Raw genomic sequence first — 24,603 nt, forward strand, 5'->3', positions numbered from 1 at the left:
AATGGTGAAATACTGGAAGTTTCCGATCAGGTGTTACAGGTGGCCTCAATCAAAATGCCATAGAGAGAAGCACGCGCTTCCATCTGAGCGATAGAGCTAACAGTACTCGCGTCACACGTGCTAATTGACATTCATAACGGAACGCAAAGTATGCAAGCAACGAATTCTTGTTAATTACTTTTTAAGCTTTCAATTGAGCATGTTAGATGAAGTTGATTGTTGAGTTTCCACGTAAATTGACCGAAATTCCTCACGTTTGAAAATTTCATTGCACAGGCGCAAGCAATGCAAAAACGCATATGATTTTTCTCTCACTAATACTAAAAGCTTATCTTCCTCTTTCCTTATTTTACAGACACCCCCTAGCAGCCCCAAGACGTGTTCGATTTACCGCTGCTGATCTAGTTTCCTGGCGGCTGAAATGAGACAACCTGAAAAAGCCTTCCATGAAAAGTGGTTCAGTGAAAGAGGATAAACACGGAAAACAAAACCCGCTGCTCTGTGAGAAGAAAAAAAAACATAAAACAGTGATAAAGTCAAGAAGTGAAGCGAATCTGAAAAGAAACGACTAACAAGTGAGATCAACCACGGAAACACGTTATCCATGTATAATTATATAATCAGAATAACGAGCAGTCCTATGGAAGAAATTGTGTAGAAGATAGCGAAGAAGCACCAAAGAAGAGCCTCAAAGAAAAAAAGGGAAAAGTGATATTTATTATTAAATAACAACATAATTAGTGCCCGATATCGGTTTCAAGCTCGACGGTACAACCCATGGAATGAGTGGCTTAGAAAGGCTTTTAAAGTTGAGTGAATGTCAATGTCCGTGAAGTGATTAGACCAGTAATTCGCACTAATTGATGCAAAGCAATCTACAGACGGTGCAGTGAAGACGGTGTGCTGAAATGAAGATGCTGTTTTTGAAATTTATACCAGTGATAGCGTTACTGATTGTACCAATCCGTGCGCAAGATGACTCCTTGGCAGGAAGCTTCTTATCAGGTACGATCTTTTCGTTAATTTATGTTTTATTTTTTGAGAAATGTATGTAGTATGAGTGTCTCATGTGCTGTAAGAAAATAATCTTGTTCTTTTGGGTAATTCCACAATTGTTAATTGAGACCATTAAATACCATTCAATGGCGGTTACTCATGCCTGCTCTGAAAACCGATTTGTTTTATGTTTATCAAAACTAACTGCGTGCAGAAACATAAGCTGTGCACTAAAATGCATAAGGGACATTTTGGACACCCTGCGCTTGTATAAGCAAATTTACGCACCAAACATACAGTTTGAGATGTATCCACCTACAAAAAAATGATCGTCATTCATCAAATATGGAATGTGTTGCGCCCATGAGGTACAAATATTAAGGAATTAATATTTAGATGTTTATTTGGGCCGTCCACCCATCGTGATTTTTTTTGTATTTATTATAAGAGTCAACCATAAACTTTTTACCTAGTGAAAATAAGCTGAATTGGTTAAAAGACAGCCAAGAAAAAGCGGTGGGTAAACCGATCTTCGGGGAATTCCTGTAACATAATAATGTTCTGCGCTTATTAGATATGAAACTAGTTGCGTCCATCAGCTGTATGATGTTATTTGGGCCGCCTTATGAATGTTAGAAGTTCTGAGGAAGAAGCAGTTCAGGTAAGCTTCGAGAACTTCAAGGCGGTTCTATCAGCATCAGGAAAACTGCAGGAACTTTTAAGAAGTTTTAAGAACTTTAGAGAAGGTCACAGAAGGTGTAAAACAGCAAAAAAGGGTTATCTTTCATTTAATTCCACTTAAATAATTTTGGTATCCATGACAGATACCTATTTCGACTACAATGTGCAGTCTTCATCAGTGTTATTCCCACTAAAGACTTATCAAAAACCTAACGCCCGTAAGTACTCATGCCCTAGGTAAAAATGTCAAGATCACAGGTATAAAAATGAAACTACAATGTGTAGAATCGGAACCTACCTAACTAATAATAACCAAAGGTTTTAGTAAAGTAAAGGAGAAAAATCTATTGAATTTTTTCAAAAAAAAATCCTAAATGCTTGGTAGCCATCACCCAAATAGATTTTTCTCCTTTAATTTACTAAAACCTTTGGTTATTATTAGTTAGGTAGGTTCCGATTCAACACATTGCAGTTTCATTTTTATACCTGTGATCTTGACATTTTTACCTAGGGTACTAAGTACTTATATAACACTTTTTTGCTGTTTTATTTAAGCATTCCGCTAACAACCCAAATTCATTATGATGGCTATGGCCTTTGGAATTTTTTCCCTATTAGAGATTTGAATAGATTTTTCTCCTTTAGCCTGAGAAAGCCTAAATTTAAAAGTCCTGAGGATTTTTTCATTGAGTTTAACAGAAGTCCAGAGATTTTCGAGGATGTTAAAGATTTTTTAAAACAGTTCTATTAATTTCAAAACATTGCCAACATCTTCAGGAGGATTTTTCGAGTATGTCATGTTAGCTTCGGGAACATCAGAAATGATCAGGGAATCACAGATCAGTTAATTAAACTTCAAAAAAATTTACAGATGATTTGAGACCCTCAGACAAATCCAGAAAACTTCAGCAAAGCTCCGAGATCTCCAGTATGAAAGATGGTACAACTTCATGTTCCCTGAAGAAGGTCAAATTCGAAGACTGAAACGTCTGACATAAAATATCGTAGCGTTCGAATCAACCCTTAATCTGAAGTTTTATCCGTGTCCTAGTTAATTAGAGGGAACTAAATTCTGTGTACATTCCCAAATTACACACAATTACGGGCTCTCCTTAAAGGGTACACATGGATTTGAGGCAGGTGGGGGCTAACATATGAAAAATCAGTGATTAACCAGATCAAAATATACCATTTTTGCATCATGTAATATCAGCTTTTTTAGGTTAAACACATAGGGGGCTCTAATGTTGGCCATAAAGATTTGGTCAGTCGATAAAAATCTCTTGCTATTATATTATATTATATTATATAATACGTCTTCTAGACAATACAAATGACTTACATCTAATGATCCTGACGATACAAAAAACCTCTTTTTACAACAAAGTTGTTTTGTTGTGTTAGACCCTTTAAGATGGTGTATATTTTTGTTCACAATTGGCTCTCAAGTTTGTGAGCATAAATATGGTTTTATATGATATCTCATGATCCTGACCATACTGTTTTGAAAAAAAAAATGTTAAGTAGAATAAGACTGTACACAGAAAAAAAATCTGAATTCTAACTATCGCGTAAAATCTCCCTTCGTATAATTTTGAGCTATACCTGGCATAAACAGCGAAATCGCTTACAAACTTGCATACAATATTGCAAATTTATGCGATATTGCGCTTAAATTTACACGAAATATCGCCTAAATTTATGCCAAATCTAGCGTTATATCTATATCTCGCAGAAATTTACATGAATTTTTCGAACGGTGTATTAATTGTTCTAAATTAGACCACGACAAGTGAACTCTCTAAAACTCGATATTGAGTTATAAAATTATCGAGTTATAGAATATAAATCCCATACAAAATCGACATCACAGAAACAATTAAATTCATTTTTACTATGGTTCTACATCTCGATATCTCCAAAATCATATAACTCCATGGTCCCTTCAATAGTTGTAGAAGGTCGACTGTATGTTGTAATAGAAAGCTTATGTTTTCGGCAAAACTATACAGTTGAAACAAAACAGTAAAAGCATTAAAAATACTTTAACTAATTGTTTTTATTACTTCCGCGTGAAGTTAACGATTTTACATAGTTGAGAATGCTAGTTTCAAATAACAGACTGAAAGTGGTAATTTTATACGATAGATGAGGAGATGAAAGTATAGAGTTGATAGATCCGTTAGAGTACGGCAGTGTGAAAGCGGGCAAGGAAAACTTTGAGGAAGGTACGAATCAGGTTGATCATCTCTATTTACCGAACTCCCCAGTTAGAGAGGGATGGTGAGGGGTACCTTAGGTCGGGAAATGTGCGTGTGTTCAGTACACAGTACAATAGTCAAAAAACAGAATGCGATGCCAGACGGATTTTCCTTCTTTTTATTTATTTGGTCGAAATTTTCAGAAACGTTCCTTATGACCAAAAATGCCATTTTGTATCTTAAATTTTAAATCGAGCCTTAATTATAAAAAGGGTTTATAGAAAAATGTTAAGCTTATCTTCAGAAAACTGTTACTCGAAAAATGTATGTCCAATCGGTTTGATACCTTCGGCAATGTTATAGGAAACATCTGGAAATATTTAAAAAAAAATTCCATATATTTTTTAAATTTAAAATAGAAATTAAAAAAAAACTTTTTCGCACGAACGATTGTTTTTTATATTTATATATTTTTAATAGAGGGCAATAAATGCCACCTATTACACTATGAATCAAGGTGGCAAAATAATGGACAAAAAATTATGATTTTTGAAAAAACTCAAGTTTATGGAAAAATATCCAAAACTTGGTTCAATTATTTTTTCGACGTGATATATAGAAAGAACAGCAAATTTATAGCAAAAAGTAATTAAATAGTGAAGTACAAGTTGGGTTTTCATCCCTTGTGAATTGCAGGCCTAAGAACAGTAAATTATTTACTAGTTCAGGGACACCTAATGTGTGTGTATGTACTATTAATGAAAATGTTAATTTGATTATTTACGGGGCGACCCCGGCGTAGTGGTTAACATCCATACCTCTCACGCCAAAGTCACGAGTTCAAATCTCACCCCCGGACAAGTCACGAATGACCCAAGAGTGTTAAAGTGACTATAATAATAATAAAAAAAAAAATTTGATTATTCATAACTTAAAGAAATTTGATTTGTCCATTTATTTTAAGTCGATTACAGATAATTTGATATGTGAAAGAAAAGTAATAGATTGCTGCTTACGATGCTGTGAAAACTGCATAGATTCATCTTTTTTCGAACAAAAGTTGCTAGAAGAAATCGTGGAAACTTGCATTGATGAAATACTAGTTGAACAATGGGTCACAACCCACACGTGTGATATAAAACATTAGTAAAACAGCCGGATGTATTTATTTCTTATTTAATTGCAAAATTAGAAAAATTAGAAAATACAAAAAATAAATTACAGGAAGGTGAATTTGTAGTAAAATGTGACTTTTCATTTTTATTACAAGACGATGTTCAAAGTCATCACTGCAATAATCATCCATTTAACATTTATTTTAAACATGATGGAAAATTAATCATTTGAGATGTAGTCATTTCAGAAGATTTGCGTCATGATTCTGCATCTGTAAACTTGTTTGTCTAACAAATGCTTGCTTTTCTACGAACAGAACAGCAGTGACAATGAATAAAGTTTATTTCGTGTCTGCTGGAGCTGCGTCCCAGTATAAAAATCGGAAAAAATCTAGTCTTTGCCAATTTAAGAATAAATATAGTATAGAAGTTGATTGGCATTTCTTCGCAACATCGCACCGAAAAGGTCCATGTGATTCAGGAACACTGAAAAAATGCAAAGGAGCTATACGATTGGGCTCAGAAGCGAAACGAGGATCAGCTGACACAAATTTTATTTGGTTATGCAACTACTGAAAAATATGAAACTAATAAACAAGAGTTAACGAACAATAATCAAGAGCTATAACCATTAAAGGAACTTAAAAATACCACTCATTTATTCCTATTTCTGAAAGACAAATAGAAGTCAGACAGTTTTCAAACTGCAAAGAAAATTGATGATATTACTAAGAAGTAAAGTATGGATTTCTGATTTAAGTATGTAGGGAAATGGATGTAATGTCGGCCTAAATGCCCCTAATTTGGGCCCAGTGATGGAAAAGTTCGCGAAAACTCACTATGACTCGCGAACTTTTCCCATGGTGAGCTTCGTGAAATATCGCCAACTTTTCCAACACTGTTTGGGCCCATATATAAATGCAGCAATCGACTAAATTTTCAATAGCGGCCAAAAATATCCATTAGTACCGTCCCAATGACGCGTTCATCTAGATAGAATTGATTAATAGTAGATTTTTAGCGATGAGCCCAATCTTAGATCCATAGGCCACCATTAGAGCCATTTCCCCTATTTGCAAGAACTGAAATCAAATAGGGGAAATGGCTCTAATGTTGGCATATAAATCTAAGATTGGGCCCATCGCTATAAATATGCTATTTATCAATTTTAGCTCTGAAGATGCAATGGCATTTTTGGTCATAAAGAACGTTTCTGAAAATTGTGAGCCAAAAAAAAATATGAAAATTAATGGATTTGTGAATTCATCTGGAATCGCTCAACTGACAAGTCAGTATATATGACGTATGTTTGAGTCCTCTCTACCATGCTTTCAGTAAGATACGATGTCAAACACAGCAGATTTGTGGAAGTAGAACAACTGGAAGAGAAGCCGTGTTGATCACCACTTAGATACTGCTTACAATGAGAAAGCAGAGGCTCCATGATGACTAACTCGAATAACTTCTAAACTGCACTCAACGACGTAATTCCACGATAAGTGTCCACATCCCGTTTGTTGCCCTTTTTGTGGACATGAAATATATGTGTGAATTTCCATCCAACAAGATGTACCACTCGAGATGTACAATCGAAATAGGTGATGCAACGGAATCAGCAAGCTGGCGATATGCTTTTTCAGGAATACGGACGGAACGCCATCGGGTCCTGGATTCAAGAACGACTTGAGTTGTGATGCAGCAGTGAAAATCATCTCGAAATTGACATCCATTGTACCCAGTGTTTTAGCATAGAGTGGAACATTACTAGTTGCTAGGATAACGTGTTCGTCGGTTAATCTCTCATTCAAGAAAACACTGGTGACATTTTTCAGAAAACATCTCACTGCGTCCTAGCAAGAAGTACGGTCGACTTGTTTCGCGCTCCGTTGTTTTGGAAGTTTTCTCGGTATTCGTTTGATATTAATTATCAGTTTTTTCTCACTAAGTGACTCCTAGCACAGTTCCCGGTAAATTGATCGAAAAGTGAGTTTTTTTTAGTAGAAAGTGTCATTTTCGGAACGATTAATCCGTGCTATTGGTAATTCGCAAACCAATTTGGGCATCATCGTTGCGTGGTCACGCATACCCGCTCACATATCATCATCATCGAGTGTGAGCACCCGTTTCTACCTAGGCGAGTAAGAGAGGTGACACAGTCGGAAGAAGTGTTAGTTTGTTTACTAAAATGAACCGCCCATTTTGTTATGGCAAGTTTTGCTATAAGCAATGCTCCTCGTGTTTATTAGCGAAATTCACATCAAAGATTGATTAATTGCGTAGGAAATCAGTTTGGCACGGCATTTGTGGCCAGCTTACACCTTCCGGTCGTATGAAACAGGTCAAAAACTGTTCATATCCGCAGATAAATTTTTTGTTTTGAATTTCTGTATGGCAAAATAGTGAACTTTTCGTGAACATTAACGGCAAAGAACTCACCAACACTGGGAGACCGTGAGTTCCTGCTCACCTGTCTTAAAAACATCTCGCGTTTCTACATCTACATCGTTCATCAATCATCGTGCGCCTGTGTGCGCTGAGTACCGAGCCTCGATCAAAGACACCACAACGAAGGTCATCCACGCAGCGCGAGATGTTTTTAAGGCTGTGAACCATTTGCCGAGTTAAATTTAACTCGTGGTTAAAAGTGACATTTCGAAAGTTATTTTCTATGTTCGAAAATCCCTGTGCTGTCGAGCGACCGGTTTTCGAGAAGAACTCAGCCAAAGTTGTCAAAATTTAACTTCTTGTCTGTCAGAAGTAACCATGCTCGGATAGCAGGGTCAATCGATAACTTTCCAGCTGTCAAATTTTAACCAAAAGTTAAAATAATCCACCAAATGGTTCAGAGCCCAAGACAGGTGGGCAGGAACTCACGGTCTCATTTTATCATGGGCGGTTCATTTTAGTAAACAAACTAACACTTCTTCCAACTGTGTCACATCTCTTACTCGCCTAGGTAGAAACGGGTGCTCACACTCGATGATGATGATACGTGAGCGGGTATGCGTGACCACGCAACGATGATGCCCAAATTGGTTTGCGAATTACCAATAGCACGGATTAATCGTTCCGAAAATGACACTTTCTACTAAAAAAAACTCACTTTTCGATCAATTTACCGGGAACTGTGCCAGGAGACCTGAAACAGGCCAATGAAATTGCTGTTTCCCAGTTTTTCACACTGGAATATAGGGTGTACATTCCAGCCTATGATGTGGAGATCGAAGGCGTGGTCACTGAGGCGAGCCTGAACCCCGAGATACTGGAGAAGCAAGCGGTTGGCTGATTCAAGAACCCCTTGCTTCCTCTGGTAAAGATACTGGCCGTTCATAGAATGAAGTCAGTATCGCTCAGCGAGGGTAAAAAGAGTTTTACCCCCACAGACTCGTTTCGGGTGACCTTTTCTGCATCTGCCCTTCCTCAATACATCGAGCTGGGAAAACTTCGTCTTCCTGTGCGGTTGTTTGTACCTCGGGTCATGATCTGCCAGCATTGTAAGCGGTTGGGACATACGGCCTCCCACTGCGGCAACAAGGCACGCTGCTCCACATGCGGGGAGAAGCATGAGGATGGCGCCTGCGCAGCTACTGCACCAAAATGCGTGTACACTGCAACGGAACTCCTCCTCATGCTCTCTCGTCGTGCCCGGCGTACAAACAGCTCGGGGACAAAATGAAACGCTCCCTTAAGGAACGTTCCAGGCGGTCTTTTGCAGAAATGCTTAATACAGCCACGCCATCGACCAATGACAAAAATCCCTTTTCTCTTTTGTCAGATGATGAGACTGACTCTGACTTGGCAGAGGAGGGAACTTTTTTCAGTTTTCCGGAAGGTTCTGCACGGAAACGAAAGCGCATTCGTTAGCGGATTGTTGCAAATAAAGAACCCCAAATCAGCTTGCCCAAATCAAGGAGTGGTGGAAAAAAGGAGACTTCTACTCCTCCTGGATTCCACAGAACTGACTATACCCAGGATTTTCCACCTCTTCCGGGGACATCCAAAACCCCTGATGCCCCAATTTTAAGAACAGAAACCCCTTCTTCATCTGGGCTGTTCTCATTTGATGACATTGTGGACGGTATTCTCAAATACCTCAACATTTCTGATCCTCTGAAAAGCATTGTCCTCACATTGCTTCCCACTGTGAAATCCTTCTTGAAGCAATTGACTTCAAAATGGCCCCTTCTTGCCGCTATCATCTCCTTCGATGGATAATTTTCCAAACGAGGTCGGGGATTTGATCACTGTTCTACAGTGGAATTGTCGAAGTCTTATTCCGAAATTAGATTCGTTCAAGTATTTAGTCCATAACAATAATTGCGATGCATTTGCCCTCTGTGAAACATGGCTCTCTTCAGAAATTGATCTCCCTTTTTATGATTTTAACATTATTCGATTGGATCGTGAGGATTCACGTGGAGGAGGGGTACTTTTGGGGATCAAAAAGTGCCATTCCTTCTATAGAGTGAATCTTCCCGAATTCCCCGGTATTGAAGTTGTCGCATGTCAGGCTACCATTAAAGGTAAGAGCCTTTGTATTGCTTCTGTATATATTGCTCCTAGAGTCTCTGTTAATCGCAAACCACTTTTCGACATATGTGCGGTACTTCCCGCTCCATGGTTGATCATGGGAGATTTTAACTCCCACGGTACAGTCTGGGGGGAGCTGTACGATGATAACCGTTCTACTTTGATTTATGATCTCTGCGACAACTTCAACATGACAATACTTAACAATGGAGAAGTAACACGTTTGGCTGGTCCATCCTCGAATGGTAGCATTCACCTTTTGCTCCAATTCACTATCGTTGGATTGCACTTGGCATGTAATCCAGGATCCGCACGGTAGTGATCATCTGCCGATCAAAATTTCGATTGCCAGTGGGTTCAACTCGTCAGAATCCGTTAACGTTGCGTATGATCTAACCCGTAACATCGATTGGACTAAGTTCCAATCCGTGATAGACGATACAGTATCGTCAGTGGAAGAGCTTCCGCCGTTGGAGGAATATAATTTCCTCTCTAATCTCATCGTCGACAGCGCACTTCAAGCTCAAACACGACCGGTGCCGCGATCGTCTATTCGTAAGAAAACACCATCGCTCTGGTGGGATCAACAATGCACGGAGGTTTACCGTAAAAAGTCCGACGCGTTTAAACTTTTTCGGAAACGCGGAACACGCGAGCATTTCGACGCATACACATCTCTTGAACGCGAACTCAAGAGCCTCATCAAGGCCAAAAAACCGGGTTACTGGCGGCAGTTTGTAGACGGATTGTCGCGCGAAACGTCTATGAATACGCTTTGGAGTACGGCGGCGCGAAGAATGCGTAACTGGTCTACTAACAACGAAAGCGAGGAATGCTCGAGGAATGAAGTGTGTCCGGATTCCGTGCCGTCGCAGTTGATTCCTCGCGAAACCGCGAATTCGGTAGATGAAATCAGTCACCCTTTTTCAATGGTCGAACTTTCACTCGCTCTCCTTTCGTGTGGCAATTCTGCCCCGGGATCTGATAGAATCAAGTTCAACTTGCTGAAAAACCTCCCATACGTCGCTAAGAGGCGCATGTTGAACTTGTACAATCAGTTCTTGGAGCTCAATATTGTTCCCGACGATTGGAGACGAGTGAGGGTGATAGCCATTAAAAAGCCTGATAAACCCGCATCGGATCACAATTCGTATCGGCCCATCGCGATGCTGTCGTGTATTCGGAAATTGATGGAGAAAATGATCCTTTTTCGCCTCGACAAATGGGTTGAGACGAACCACCTTCTTTCAGATACTCAATTTGGTTTCCGTAGGAGTAAGGGAACGAACGACTGTCTCGCGTTGCTTTCCTCGGAAATTCAGTTAGCTTTTGCTAAGAAAGAGCAAATGGCTTCTGTGTTCTTGGATATCAAGGGGGCTTTTGATTCAGTATCCGTTGAAGTTCTTTCAGAGAAACTCCACGCTTGTGGATTGTCTCCATTAATGAATAATTTTTTGTACAATTTGCTGTCAGAAAAACATATGAGCTTTTCTCATGGAAACTCTACAGCTTTTCGATTTAGCTACATGGGTCTCCCCCAAGGCTCATGTTTAAGCCCCCTTTTGTACAATTTCTACGTTAGAGAAATTGATGTCTGTCTTAGTGACAATTGCACGTTGAGACAACTTGCAGATGACGGCGTAGTGTCTATCACAGGGCCAAAAGAGGTTAACCTGCAAAGACCCTTACAGGATACCCTGGACAATTTGTCTACTTGGGCTATTCGGCTAGGTATCGAATTCTCCACGGAGAAAACTGAGTTGGTCGTCCCAGCACAACCGAAGCTTCAACTTTTGGGTAAACCGATCACTCATTCCATGTCTTTTAAATATCTCCCAGACAACCAGAAGTCGTATAACAATGTACAGTACAATGTACAAATAACAGTATGATGACAAATCATTTCGTTTAATATGAATTTTAAATTTGCACGTATATGGCCTCCACTTTTGTAGGTATAAGCCCTTTGTTTGCATTGAATACGATTTGATTGTTTTTATATATGTTTGTATATCATAGAAACAACTTTGAATATACGTGCATTCTGGTTGTCTGGGCTCGGGGTCTGGTTCGATTCCAAATGCACCTGGAGATCCCACATTGAGTATCTGAGACGAAAATGCCAACTAAGGATCAATTTCCTTCGATCAATTACCGGAACGTGGTGGGGAGCCCATCCACAAGATCTTCTGACGTTGTACCGGACAACGATTTTATCGGTTATAGAATATGGTAGTTTTTGTTTCCAGTCGGCAGCTAAAACGCACATCATCAAGCTGGAACGGATCCAGTATCGTTGTCTTCGTATCGCGTTAGGATGCATGCACTCGACTCATACTATGAGTCTCGAAGTGCTGGCGGGCATGTTGCCACTATCCGTCCGTTTTTCAGAGTTATCTCTTAGGCTCCTCACCCGTTGCGAAGTAATGAACCCACTGGTGATATAAACTACGTTGACAGTTTAGGGTGGGAGGGTTTGACAATTATCCACAACCCATACAAATTTTAAAATTTTTGTATGGACAATTGTCTATGCAGGGGGAGGGGGGTCAATAATCCCAAAAAACTGTCTACGTAGTTTATGAACAGCCCCGAAGTTCACTCGTATGGAAGGATGAGAAATTTTACGGTGAAATCTTTTCGGAACGTGTCTGTTAATGACATAAGCCAAGACATGTGAAAATGTTCGCGCAGCGGTTTCAACGTTATCAGGATCGAGGATGCTCTCCCAATCTATACTAGATAGCATGTTGACGATACTACGGTGATCGGCTTTCCGGAAATCGTATACCGGCACGGTCGTGGAAATGTCGTCAAAGACCCGATCGTGATTGTCATCAACAGTGACAACCAAGGGAGGGTGATGATGTACTTGCTTTACTAGTGGAGAAGGTGCCGTGGAGATCAATGGAGCAGTGTCCTGAACGCTCACGAAACAGAGGTCCAAGGTACGGTTGTTCTCGTTGAATACGTGGTTTATTTTAGATAGCGTTGCTGTACTATAGCAGTCGAGAAGGCTAACTAATCCTGTATGAAATACAGAGCGTACAGGGTATGGGTAGAGAATACTGCTGTGAGATGGTTTCCAGGAAACGCCAGCTAGATTGAAGTCACTCAAAACGATTATCTCATTAATTGGTGTCGCACTCTCCATTATGGTGAAAACGGACCGGCAACGGGTATCGTTAAGTTTGTTGTCACGAACCCGGTCTGGTGCAATATACACTGCACATGGGTACAGTGTGCGATCACTCAGTTCTACGGCCACCCAAACTTGCTCCACATAGTCCCACAAGCCATTTTCAATAGCTCTCACTTGTAACCTTAAAGAGACCACGGAATCACTGCTATAAACCCCAGTGAATAAAATTTGCATATTACATTTGTGCTTTTCGTACTGGAAAAGTAACTCTCTGTAGATTAATTTACCTCATAAATCTGAAAAATAAACTTTTATTTTGTATGTCAATACTTAAAAATAACGCATTAACGCATTACAAATAAAACTGCAACATGAAGTAATGAAATTGGGTTGTTAGCAGAATGCTTAAATAAAACAGCAAAATATGTTATCGTCTTGAATTTTATAAACGGATTTAGATAAAAATCCGTGAACATATGACATCCCTTAACTCTTCCGATCTTTGATGATTCTTTTTTCTAGATTTAACTCAAATTTTCAAAACTTGTAGCTCAAACATTGAGTAACAACTTTGCTGAAGCATTTGTTCGTATATTTCATCAAAATAGAGGCAGTTTATGCAACGTATTTACTTAATTGCCCAAAAACAAATTAAAGTTCATAATTGAGTATACAGATCTAGTTGAACGAAAAAGTGAAGGAGTGTCATTTCTTCATGCATTTAATCGAAAATCCCCATAAAATCTTTAAACTAAAAGCGCCAGCTCGTGTTACGACCAAATAAGTGGAAACTTTCAGAGAAAGGTTTCTTACCAAAAGGAATAAATCCGTGAGTTGGCTCTTTGAAAAAGTTGAAAGAAAATTCTCCCTTATAAATTTGGACCATTCTAGTATGACATCCTACCAAATATGATCGATGATTATTCTAGTGATATTATAACCTTGCAATACGTTAGAAAAGCTTGAGAAATTGATCCTACTAGTCCAGTTATGCTCTACTATGTACTTCTGGGCATACACTGAAGTTCCATTCGGGACGGTTATAGTTGTATTTTGCATTTGAGTGCAGAATATCTAATAAAAGTGCGCTTTTACGTTGTGCCGTCTTTGTTTCTTCTGCGCACTTATTCCTTATGAACCAACACGGAAACAAATCCATTTTCATTTTTATCCGCATTCGCATTCGCTTTCCGTTTCAAACCCGTTTCCATATTCATGAATAAACAATCATGAAATAAAAAAATTGCCATCCCATGAAATCATGACAATGATTCATGATTTCATGATCGAAGTTCATGATATCGTAATGCAGCGGAATCTTTACCGCTACAAGCGTTATACGTACCTGGAAAACCGTGCTCATAAAACGCACTACATAAGTAGCTCTTATAGGCTTTTGCCTTCCTAGTTATAGAAGTGATGATAGTTTAGTGGTCAAAATATGAGATTAATGATCCCGAGGTTCTTGGTCGAATCTAGTCTGAAGTATTATTTTATTTTTTGCATCTTTAAGGTTTAAACACTGAAAGCTAAATTCATTAATTTAATTTATGATTTCAACTCGGATGATTCGTGATTTCGGGAATCTTGGATACGTTACGCAAAAATAGCTCATGATATAATGAATATGATTTACCGTGTATTTTCATAACATCATGAATCATTCACTTAATTTCGGAGATTGGATTTCTTCCCGTGTATGTGCACTGAAGACACCAACATAACTTAACTGAAAACCGCACTTTGATAAGCGTTTCCGCATTTATGGTCTCACTTATAATGAGCGCAATGCGCAATATAACCAGGAAAAAGAAGTGATAGTTTGTACTAAATTGATTTATTTACACGGCCGTTGAATCTGACTCATATTTGTGTACCGTTTGCTGAAATTTACAAAAACGTATACGTGTTTTGCGAATTTGAGTAAACATAACTCAAATATGAGTCAGCTTCAACGCCCGTGTATCCGGCTGAAATTTCAATCCGTAACATTATTTGGTTATAATTATATTACTGTATTTTTCTACACATAAATTATAATTAAGCGTTATGCAGTGGCTGCCTCATTTGCACGAATTTGATGCTAATACACTCAAGTATGTTTTTATATTATTGCAAATTGAATCCAAATTTAATGCTTCTTGATTCAAACAATCACAAAAAAAAGTCCAAGAAAAATTGTATGATATTAAACGTTTTTTACCCATCCTGCATGAGGACAAAACCGAAAAAAAAATTAAAATCGCGTAAATCAGAAATAATTATAGAACTTACATCGTTAACTAATGTGTAAATATCTTCTTATATTTATGAAAGGGCTACTGGATTCAATAACCAGCACAGAGGATGCAAAAGGATGTCCTGGAGTATGTGTGCATACTCTAGCAACGTTAATCTGCTACGAAGTGTTGGAAGATATTCCCTGTCCGTCCCCTAGCATGAGGTGCTGCGTTGAAAGTCAAGCCGCAGCAGCTAATATATCCACTACCACCACTGCCCGACCCAGGCCCACAACGACGACAAGGCCAACGACCACAACTCCAAAACCCACAACAGAGAGCAAAATTAAGGAAAAGGATAAGGATAGTAAAAACAATTGTAGGTGATTACAACTCATGCATTGAGAAAACGATTGTTGGTCAAACTTAATCACATTGTATTTCAGCAACATGCCCAGGAGTTTGTGTAGCCGATAGAATCGCAGAATATTGTGAAGCGTATCTTATGACTCCCGGGCTCTGCAAAAGCGGTACTAAATGTTGTGTTTCGAGAGACATTTATCCCGATAAGCCACCCGCTGATTTATATGTTCCTACGGCGCATTTTGATAGCAATAAAAATAAAACTACAACTCCAAAACCGTACCCAAAAACTACAGAAAAAGTAACACATGAGGAGCCTTTGAAATCAAAGACTAACCCAGCACCGAAGCCAACAAAACCAACACCTCCAAAGCTTAAAACAGCGCAACAAACAAATCAGCAAGGAACAGTTCACAAGTCATGCGAAGGAGAATGCGTAAATGGGTTATTCGCACTGTTTTGTGACGATGTCGATAGTGAAGCATTTTGTCCTAACGAAGGATCCTGTTGCGTAACTGGAACAGCTGACGATACGAAACATGAAATCGTTACCACAACCAGACGACCAAATACACCTGTAAGATAATGTAAAAAATTTGTGAAAATTTGAATAATGTCTAATTATGTAACATATATTTTAGCCTCCACTGCGAAGATGTCCAGGGTTCTGTATGCTCAACATCATGGCAGCGTTCTGTGAACGACCATCGGAGATCATTCCAAACACTGCAAACTGCAAGCGAGGATCGATTTGTTGTGATAACACGAAGGCCCCGGTCACCAGACCAGCGCCTAAACGGCCACCACCGCCACCTACAACAACGACCACACAGGCTCCTACTACGACTGCAGCTCCCGATCCGAGAGAAGAATGTCCAGGTTCATGCATCGTAGGTTTACTGAGCTTCACGTGTTTCCGGAATGCCGAAATGACCGATTTATTCAAATGTAAAAAATCAGGAACGCAGTGCTGCGCTCCAAAGTCTAAAATCCAGGAAGTACAAATGGCGGCAGGCAAAATCAAGCCAAACGACACCACTTATCCGCCTCCACCACCACCTCCGAATATGGCACAGCCATATCCAGCACCACCTCAACCTTTACCGCCAGTACAGCAACCACAACCACAACCAGGGTATGGACCTCCAGTGATGAACAGCTATCCAGGACCAGTTAGCAATAATATTTACGAAATCCCACAAACACAACCACCAGTTCATCAACTCTCTCAACCTATTTATGAGCCACTACCAACAACAACGACCGCAAGGCCTCAAGTGTACTCCAAATATGTATGTGGAGTAAAAGGAACGAGCCGAGGAGCCCGATCGTTCCTCAGCCGAATTGATTTAGCACACTCTTCCTCCAGCAGAAGCCGTACTGGTCGTCACATTGAACTAGAGAACATATATCGATCGAAAGGCACCGAGCGGTTGGTTCTTGGCCACAGCATCGTGCCCATTCCTATTATTTATCATGATCACAACGATACAGTTCCGGAAGACCTGATTCATCATCCTAGTATTTCTAGGACGAACTCAACCACGAACAAATATTGGAACAGTCATCGCAAAGGCCGCGTTGTCGGTGGAGAGGATGGCGACAATGGCGAGTGGTGCTGGCAAGTCGCGCTGATTAACTCGCTGAATCAATATCTGTGCGGTGCGGCGCTAATCGGCACACAATGGGTCCTCACAGCCGCGCACTGCGTCACCAAGTAAGTATGAGTAATATGCTATAGATGGATGTTGGTCGACCGAGCTTGTAACATTTTAGCATCGTGCGGTCTGGTGATGCAATATATGTCCGGGTAGGTGATTATGATTTGACGCGCAAGTTCGGCAGCCCGGGAGCACAGACGTTACGAGTCGCAACCACCTATATTCATCACAACCACAACAGTCAAACTCTCGATAACGATATCGCTCTGTTAAAGCTGCACGGACAAGCAGAACTCAGGGACGGTGTTTGTTTGGTAAGTATTTGGATGTATAGTTTTCAGGGCTTCATCGTTAACCGTTAAAGGTCTGAGAAAATGTCTTTCACATCACTGTCCAATTATTACTAAGTTATGTTCACATCAGAGTTTCTCAATCTATGGGTCACGGGTTGTCCTTAGATGGGTTAGGGGAGTTCAAACATCTTTTTTTTTTATCCCCCATTGTACGGGTCATAATAGCTGCGAACAACATTGATCTTTTATTATATGCTCGTGCATTTTGTATAGTGCATATCATAGTACCTCACTACTGTGGAAAAGTAATGAGGTATTCGTTTTCGATATAAGTATCCGGAAGTTGGTGGGATTTTTCTGAGGCATAATAATCTTTGGTCACATCTTCCTTAGTCCCGGTCCATGTGGTTTATGGGTGCGATATCTACCCAGGTGTGGAAGCTGCCTCCCTAGCTATTCGATTGCCGTCAATGGATAGCAATCGACGTCCGTCGGTGATTGGTCACATAATCATCTTCCCCTCCCGCCTTAGGGCGTGACACAATAAATGTATCACCCCATACAGTTTTGCATAATAGATGTGCAGAATCTGCAATAAATCGCGACTTGAACAGATTATGTATAATGTGGTCGTCGAAAAACTTTTCAAATAATTGTTTAAAATTAATCCTAGCTAATGTCATGAAGTATCTACATTACCAAAGCATAAAACCTACAAAAAATTGATTCTTGAAAAAGTTGATTGTTCACAACAGGCTATTGTAAGAACTACCATTACATTTATCGTAAGAAACATTTACAGAGGATGTAAGAAATTAATGCTTACATGCTTTGTACATGCCAGGTTTTGCGTGTAGAATTAGCTGCTTTTAAAAGCTTCTAAACAAGATTCTAAAAGAAGTTTGATGCTTACTCGATGCTCCACTAGTTATAAAAAGCATGGGCAGGAGAAAAAATCTGAATAGCTACACACTTCGAAAAAGACATGTAAATTTCAGTGCCCTGAGACCGACACATGCAAGCGGCCCTTTTGACATAAGAATCAGTTGAAAAGGACGAGCAAATCAATTCAATCAAACGCACTTTTCATCGAGTTGCATATGTTTCAGTTTCAGGACACTTAATTTTACATGCCATGTTTGTTTACGTTCCATGATTTACGTCAAAGCTGAATTACGTCTCGTGTAAAAATAATAATTTCTAAGTGTGTACGTAGTAGTTGAGCGTTTTGGTTTTTTCATGCCATGCTGAAGTTTTGGGCCATTCTGGCGTTTTTAGATCGTTTTGGCGTTCTGAGCTATTTTTGATTGTTAAGCTAGTTCGTGTATCATAACCATTTTATCGCTTTTCAAGGTTTGTTTAGCTATTTATATATAAAACAAACTGGCCGTACAGGGAAGGCATAATATTAGACCGACAAAGCCGTACGACGGAGTGACAATGGGGCCAAAATTGATTTTTTTTTTTTCATTGATACAAATATCTTGAACACACAGAAAATGACGACTACAATATGTTTCTTGAACTTCTGGAGTATATTTAAGATAACATTAACCAGTTGTTTTATTTGAATAGTGCTGTAAAGTTATGTGTCATAAATAGTAGCAAAAACACGTTATTAACAATGTCTACAGGAAAACAAAAGATTGAACACACTTTTATTTCAAAAGACGAGTGTTAGTGATCATAACCAAGTGTAAGTACTTATAATAGCTACGTTACATTTACATATTTTAAGATATTTTACCCAAATTTATGTTTTGGCCCAATGTCATCCTCAAATTTCAAACAATCATTTCCATGACAGTCGTAGATATGCTAAAATGTGAATGCTGTAAGGTAGGAAACGATTTTTTTAAATTTTTTTTCTAATGTTACCCCCTCTTACGGTACCAGGAAAGTTGTAACGGGTGAAAATTTAGAATAACTATCACTTTTTTTTCTCGGAGCTATATATATAACGGCTAGAAGGCAATGAACAAGATGTTCTGAGTTGCCCGATTTGGAACCGTTAGTGCATTGTGGAGCGAAAATTTCCGAATTTGCATCAGCGACCGTTTTTACCAATTGTGGGACACCTAACTCTTGGTATTAAAATTACTACCAAGAGTTATAAAATAAAATAACAAAAATTTTCTATAATGAATGACTCCTGGGATAAAATAAAATCACAGGTGCAAAATGACCTTTTATCCTATTAAACAACTACTTTTTCGTAGATAACTTAAAAATCAATGCTTCTTCTGCATCTCATCTAGCAATGCTACATGGTAAACCACCGAGAAAGTTTTCCATAATGTATATATTACCCCATCTTCCCTACATTTATTTTAATTTACATGCAGTTTTCAATTAAATGTAAGTGTAAGTTTATTTAAATTAATTCTTATTCACATTTCTTCCCATTTTACTGAACATGATAACGGCTTTTAATATTTGCGAAAATATCGGGTTGTGGAGCTATGAAACATAATTTTTAACTATAACGATCCAAAAGTTGGCCCATGTATAACTTTTCTGGCCCACGTTTAATTCATGAGTTTAAAACCTCTAGTATTATTGTTCAAAACTTAAAACTTTTAAAAGTATTACCCATTCTCATTGACAATGCTCAAAAGTTGCGAAAACTTTCGTTCGAACTTGCGCCCAAGTTTTGTTAAAAATAGTAAACCTTTTTCATTCAAAGTAGCAGAAATATTAGTTCAAATGACTTTCCGTTTGTATTTTTAAACAAGAAATTGCGATGAAAGGTTTAATTTATTCCGATCGATAGATTTCGTTTAAAATTGTTAACTTTTTTTTTACAAAACAGTGGCCAATTTATTTTGCAATTATGATCACTTTTGTTTGAAAGTATGACGAATTTCCTTAAAATGTTGGCAAATTTCAATGAAAATAAAAATTGAAAAATTATGACCGGTGCATACTAAAGCTGTTTCAACTTTTCGTTGAAATTAGTGAAAAAAAAAATGATCAATTTCATTACAAGCTGTGAAAACTTTCTATTGAGTTGGTTGGTTGGTTGTCTTTATTAAGGAGATTTTCAGCCAGACGCTGGTTCATCTCCGGATCTCTATTGAGTTTACAAAGTTTGAGATGGTTAACGACTAATATCAGACTAAAAGTGGGCATTGTATACGGTAGATGAGAGTATAGAGTTCATAGTTCCGGTAGAGTACGATAGTGTAAAAATTGTAAATAGAAAGTAGAACAAATGACAATTTTGAGGAAGTTACGAAGTATCCACTGGCGCCGCTAACACCCGCCTAATGAATTTATATTTTTATGAGGGATTATTTATAGTGCAAGAGCCTACTTTGGTGCAAACGAGCAATACATACAAGTTAACGTAAACATTCATTCAAATAAAGCGCTCGCTGATCTAATTTTCAAAGCGTGCAACCTGAACTGAGGCTTAATACAAAATTAAACGATATTAGAATGAACTATTACCACATTTTCATCATAATACCTTTATTGGTTTAAATCCGGTGAAAAAAAAATAGAAAATAAGTTTAAAACATTAGAAGTGTAAATTATCGTATTTTAATATTACTCGAAAAAAAAATTCACATAAAATATTAAAAGGTAGCTGTTGCATTACAGTTAATCAGATTTTTTTTAATTTTCTGCTTTTATTACAGTTTTCAGGCCTTTTTAAAAAATTTACAATAATTTTTTTACAAATAAACCAAAATTTTCGTACAAGTGAATTTACAGAAAGTCGAAGTTCAAATTCAAATTATGATATATACGTTACCCATAAACACATAACAGTCCCAATAGAATAGGAGGTCAAGCAAAGATGTGACTGTTATGCTAGTCCATGTATCATCCATTTCAAAACAGGAATCGAACCCGCCGCTCCTGGCTTGGTAACACCGTTCTTTGTAATGATATGTTGTTATGTAAGAAGCTCGATGACCAAGTGGTGACCGTTTTTGCTTAATGAGCAGACGATTGTTTGTTAATTCCCAGGCCATATATATCATAGATTTTTTGGAGAAGCGAACGTAGATAATTACTTGTGATAAAACACGGTCGTATCAGCTCGAAAAAAAAATGGGTTCTCGATAAAGTATGACGAATGCTAGATACGGCTTCGAAAACATACATGGGTTCTGCCAAGGACATCATTCCATTTGAATTGCTTCTTGTCGCCTGATTACCAGGTAAGAGACTCGTGATCGAAGATTGTGGGTTTTATTCCAGGTCCCTTTACATTACTGAGTTTTTAGGTCCGCATTATTCGCATCAAATATTGTTCATATGAATTTATAAAAATCAATACATTATATCAAAACCATGATCACATCACTTATCAAAGTAAATCCTGATACAACGGATCCTACCTACCAGTAAAATTTCTGCTCCTGCGACCTTTGTGGGATCTTAGAGGTAAATATGGTTCCCAAAACAACAAAGGTCATTCTAATATTTCGTCACTCTTACCTGATTGCAAGGACGTGGCAGGTGCCGTTATTGATCTTTAATATATGGAGTCACTGAAACTTGTATTGTGAGAATTGACGGTAACTCCCAGCTTCATTCAGTTGAATCAAATTCACTGATTCTGATCAATCACGGACTAGCAACCATTGATATTTGCAGTTAGTGTAAGTTAAGCTAAGCTCAAATCTATTGGGAAATGTATAATGTTGCAAAAAAAATGATTAACAGATTCTGGAATATAAAAAAATATGAAAATCTAGAAAAAGCTTCCAATATTGTGGGACTAGAAAATTTATTCGATCTAAAATCGATAAAATATAAGAAAACTCCTGCCATAGAAAAATCATTAAAGATCCATACTAAAAAACATGCCAAATATTTAGCTACGATTTTCGGAAATTTTAAGACTCATTTTTCGTTCACAAATAAAGAAAAATCATGTTGATTTTTCATGTTTCTGGACATAGCACAACTTTCAAGATCGCAGACTAAAACTTGCAAAATCTTGACATATAAAAATAAACAAAATTGTTGAAAACTGTTGGATAACACGATAACACGATTTAATTTAAATCACTAAATTTACTTCGAAACTTAAAGCTAATTATTATTCTGCAGAATTCTAACATTTGATTCTATATGAGTCTTCAATTATCCTTGAAATTTCCTTCATTAGCCTAAGAATTTATTTGACCTGGAAATTTTAAGTTATATAAATCTGCAATACTTAATATTAAAATTTGAGTGTGATTTCGTTACAATCATATTGTGATAATATGATTAAACAAATTTTACAACACCTTTAAAACAACATACAGGGTTTTAAAGAGCCTTGAACGTCAGCCCAATGTGTTTTCAACTTTTCGGTCACACGTATTTCATCGCCATGATATTCACACTTGTTTTTACCCTTCTTACAAAGAAGGGTATAGATATCACTTGAGAAAGCGACTATCGATTCGAGGCCCGGAGGGCCGAGTGTCATATACCATTCGACTCAGCTCGACGAGATCGGAACATGTCTGTGTGAGTGTGTGTGTGTGTGTGTGTGTGTGTGTGTGTGTGTGTGTGTGTGTGTGTGTGTGTGTGTGTGTGTGTGTGTGTGTGTGTGTGCGTGTGTGTGTGTGTGTGTGTGTGTGTGTGTGTGTGTGTGTGTGTGCTTGTGTGCGTGTGCTTGTGTGTGTGTGTGTGTGTGTGTGCTTGTGTGTGTGTGTGTGTGTGTGTGTGTGTGTGTGTGTGTGTGTGTGTGTGTGTGTGTGTGTGTGTGTGTGTGTGTGTGTGTGTGTGTGTGTGTGTGTGTGTGTCTGTGTGTGTGTGTGTGTACGTGTGTACGTGTGTATGTGTGTGTGTATGTAACGAAATGAATGCGCTCACGTTTCTCAGCAACTGCTCAACCGATTTGGACAAACTCGGCGCCAAATGATAGGTCTTGGGGTCCCGGTTTTGGAATCGGTGAACCGGTTCCGGAGATATGGCCGGAATAAGATCCGGTGAATATGGGCCTTCACGCTGGATTTAACGGAAAACGTATCAAAACCATCATGCGACACATCAAATTACTACAAAATTCAAAAATAAGATCAATGCAAGTCGTGTTAAGTGTTCCAGACCACATTGGACACACTTGGACATGTTCCGGGTACCCCGGGGAAGTTGCTTGAATATGAATTGAATTAAAACCCATTAAATCACATTAAAATACGATGATAAGGTGATTGGTAGCCTCACCAAATAGACTACACCCGGATATATTCCGGGTACCCCCAGGCAGTGGCGTAGCGTCACTGGATGACACGGGGGTGGGGGGCTTGGTCACTGATAATGTCAATTTCAATAAATAAACTTGAATAAGTAAGAAGGGTCTGATCACACCATAGGTGGATAAATTCGGGTTTTTTTTTTGACAAGTTGAATGTTGCAAGTGCATTTTTGTGATGATTTTGAATAATTAATTTATGTATTGCTTCAAATTGTAGCACGGGTAGATAGTTATACCATCAACAGACATGATTGTTGTTCCGTTATGCTCCTTTAATCCAGTATCGCAATCGACGTACTAGATCAATGGTACTATAATCATGTCTGTCATAAGTATTAATCTCATACAGCCAATGATGATTGCCTTTTACTAATACACATACCTCAATTTCCAGGTCTGCCTACCAGCTAGAGGCGTAAATCATGCCGCCGGAAAGCGCTGTACAGTCACTGGATACGGTTACATGGGTGAGGCAGGACCAATTCCCCTGCGAGTCCGGGAGGCAGAGATCCCCATTGTGAGCGATGCCGAGTGCATTCGAAAGGTGAATGCAGTCACGGAGAAGATCTTCATCCTACCGGCATCTAGCTTCTGTGCTGGGGGAGAAGAAGGCAACGACGCCTGCCAGGGCGACGGAGGAGGTCCACTGGTTTGTCAGGATGACGGTTTTTACGAACTGGCTGGTCTTGTATCGTGGGGATTCGGATGCGGCCGGGTGGATGTACCGGGTGTGTACGTAAAGGTGTCTTCCTTTATTGGGTGGATCAATCAAATCATCAGTGTCAACAACCTATGATCTACAAAAGAACGAACCTAGGACCCTTGAACTACTGTGTAAATTAAACTAGAGCAATGATAAGATTAGATGATAGGACATAACAGCTAAGGTAATTTATTGTTTGTAGTAAGGAAAAGACTAAATTTTAGTAAACACTAAGATTTCATCACTGCTTCATCCTAGAAATGGTTTATTTATTTCACTGATAGTATCAATGTTTCTTTACCTAAACCTACTGAACACACTTTCAAATTTGGTTCAAATTTGAAAAGATTTCTTTACCTAAGAGTATCGTAGTTTTATTGTAACCTGTCGTAAGATTTGGATTCCAGTCTAAATTTCATATCTCCGTATGTAGCTACGACTGTAAATTGAAAAAAAAACAATTTGAGGTTAATCTAGTTCAATAAAAA

The 24,603-nt window shown here is 38.5% G+C and overlaps 1 protein-coding gene across 2 annotated transcripts; it reads left to right on the forward strand.

Annotated features, from left to right (window-relative positions):
- Positions 1-800: 800 nt before the first annotated feature.
- Positions 801-24,603, forward strand: LOC135713216 (protein masquerade-like). 2 transcript variants are annotated; one of them, XM_065236326.1, is made up of 6 exons: positions 801-1,005; positions 14,982-15,263; positions 15,331-15,824; positions 15,889-16,964; positions 17,024-17,222; positions 23,807-24,603. In XM_065236326.1, exons 1-6 carry the CDS (start codon positions 909-911, stop codon positions 24,206-24,208), a joined length of 2,550 nt encoding a protein of 849 aa, XP_065092398.1. In that variant the 5' UTR covers positions 801-908; the 3' UTR covers positions 24,209-24,603. The 2 variants fall into 2 exon arrangements, with proteins under 2 accessions (XP_065092398.1, XP_065092399.1); XM_065236327.1 differs by lacking the exon at positions 801-1,005 and having other exon boundaries at positions 15,209-15,267; positions 23,807-24,601.

Source organism: Ochlerotatus camptorhynchus, unplaced genomic scaffold (genome assembly GCF_037179485.1).
Source record: "Ochlerotatus camptorhynchus isolate MF236.1 unplaced genomic scaffold, CSIRO-AGI_Acam_v1.1 ptg000546l, whole genome shotgun sequence".
Lineage (NCBI taxonomy): Eukaryota > Metazoa > Arthropoda > Insecta > Diptera > Culicidae > Ochlerotatus > Ochlerotatus camptorhynchus.

Bases quoted from the DNA above. Each gene is read 5' to 3' on its own strand.
- LOC135713216 (XM_065236326.1), top strand. From the start codon at position 909: ATGAAGATGCTGTTTTTGAAATTTATACCAGTGATAGCGTTACTGATT. The intron at 15,264-15,330 runs GTAGGTGATTAC...ATTGTATTTCAG, and splicing joins TAAGGATAGTAAAAACAATT to CAACATGCCCAGGAGTTTGT. The intron at 17,223-23,806 runs GTAAGTATTTGG...CTCAATTTCCAG, and splicing joins TCAGGGACGGTGTTTGTTTG to GTCTGCCTACCAGCTAGAGG.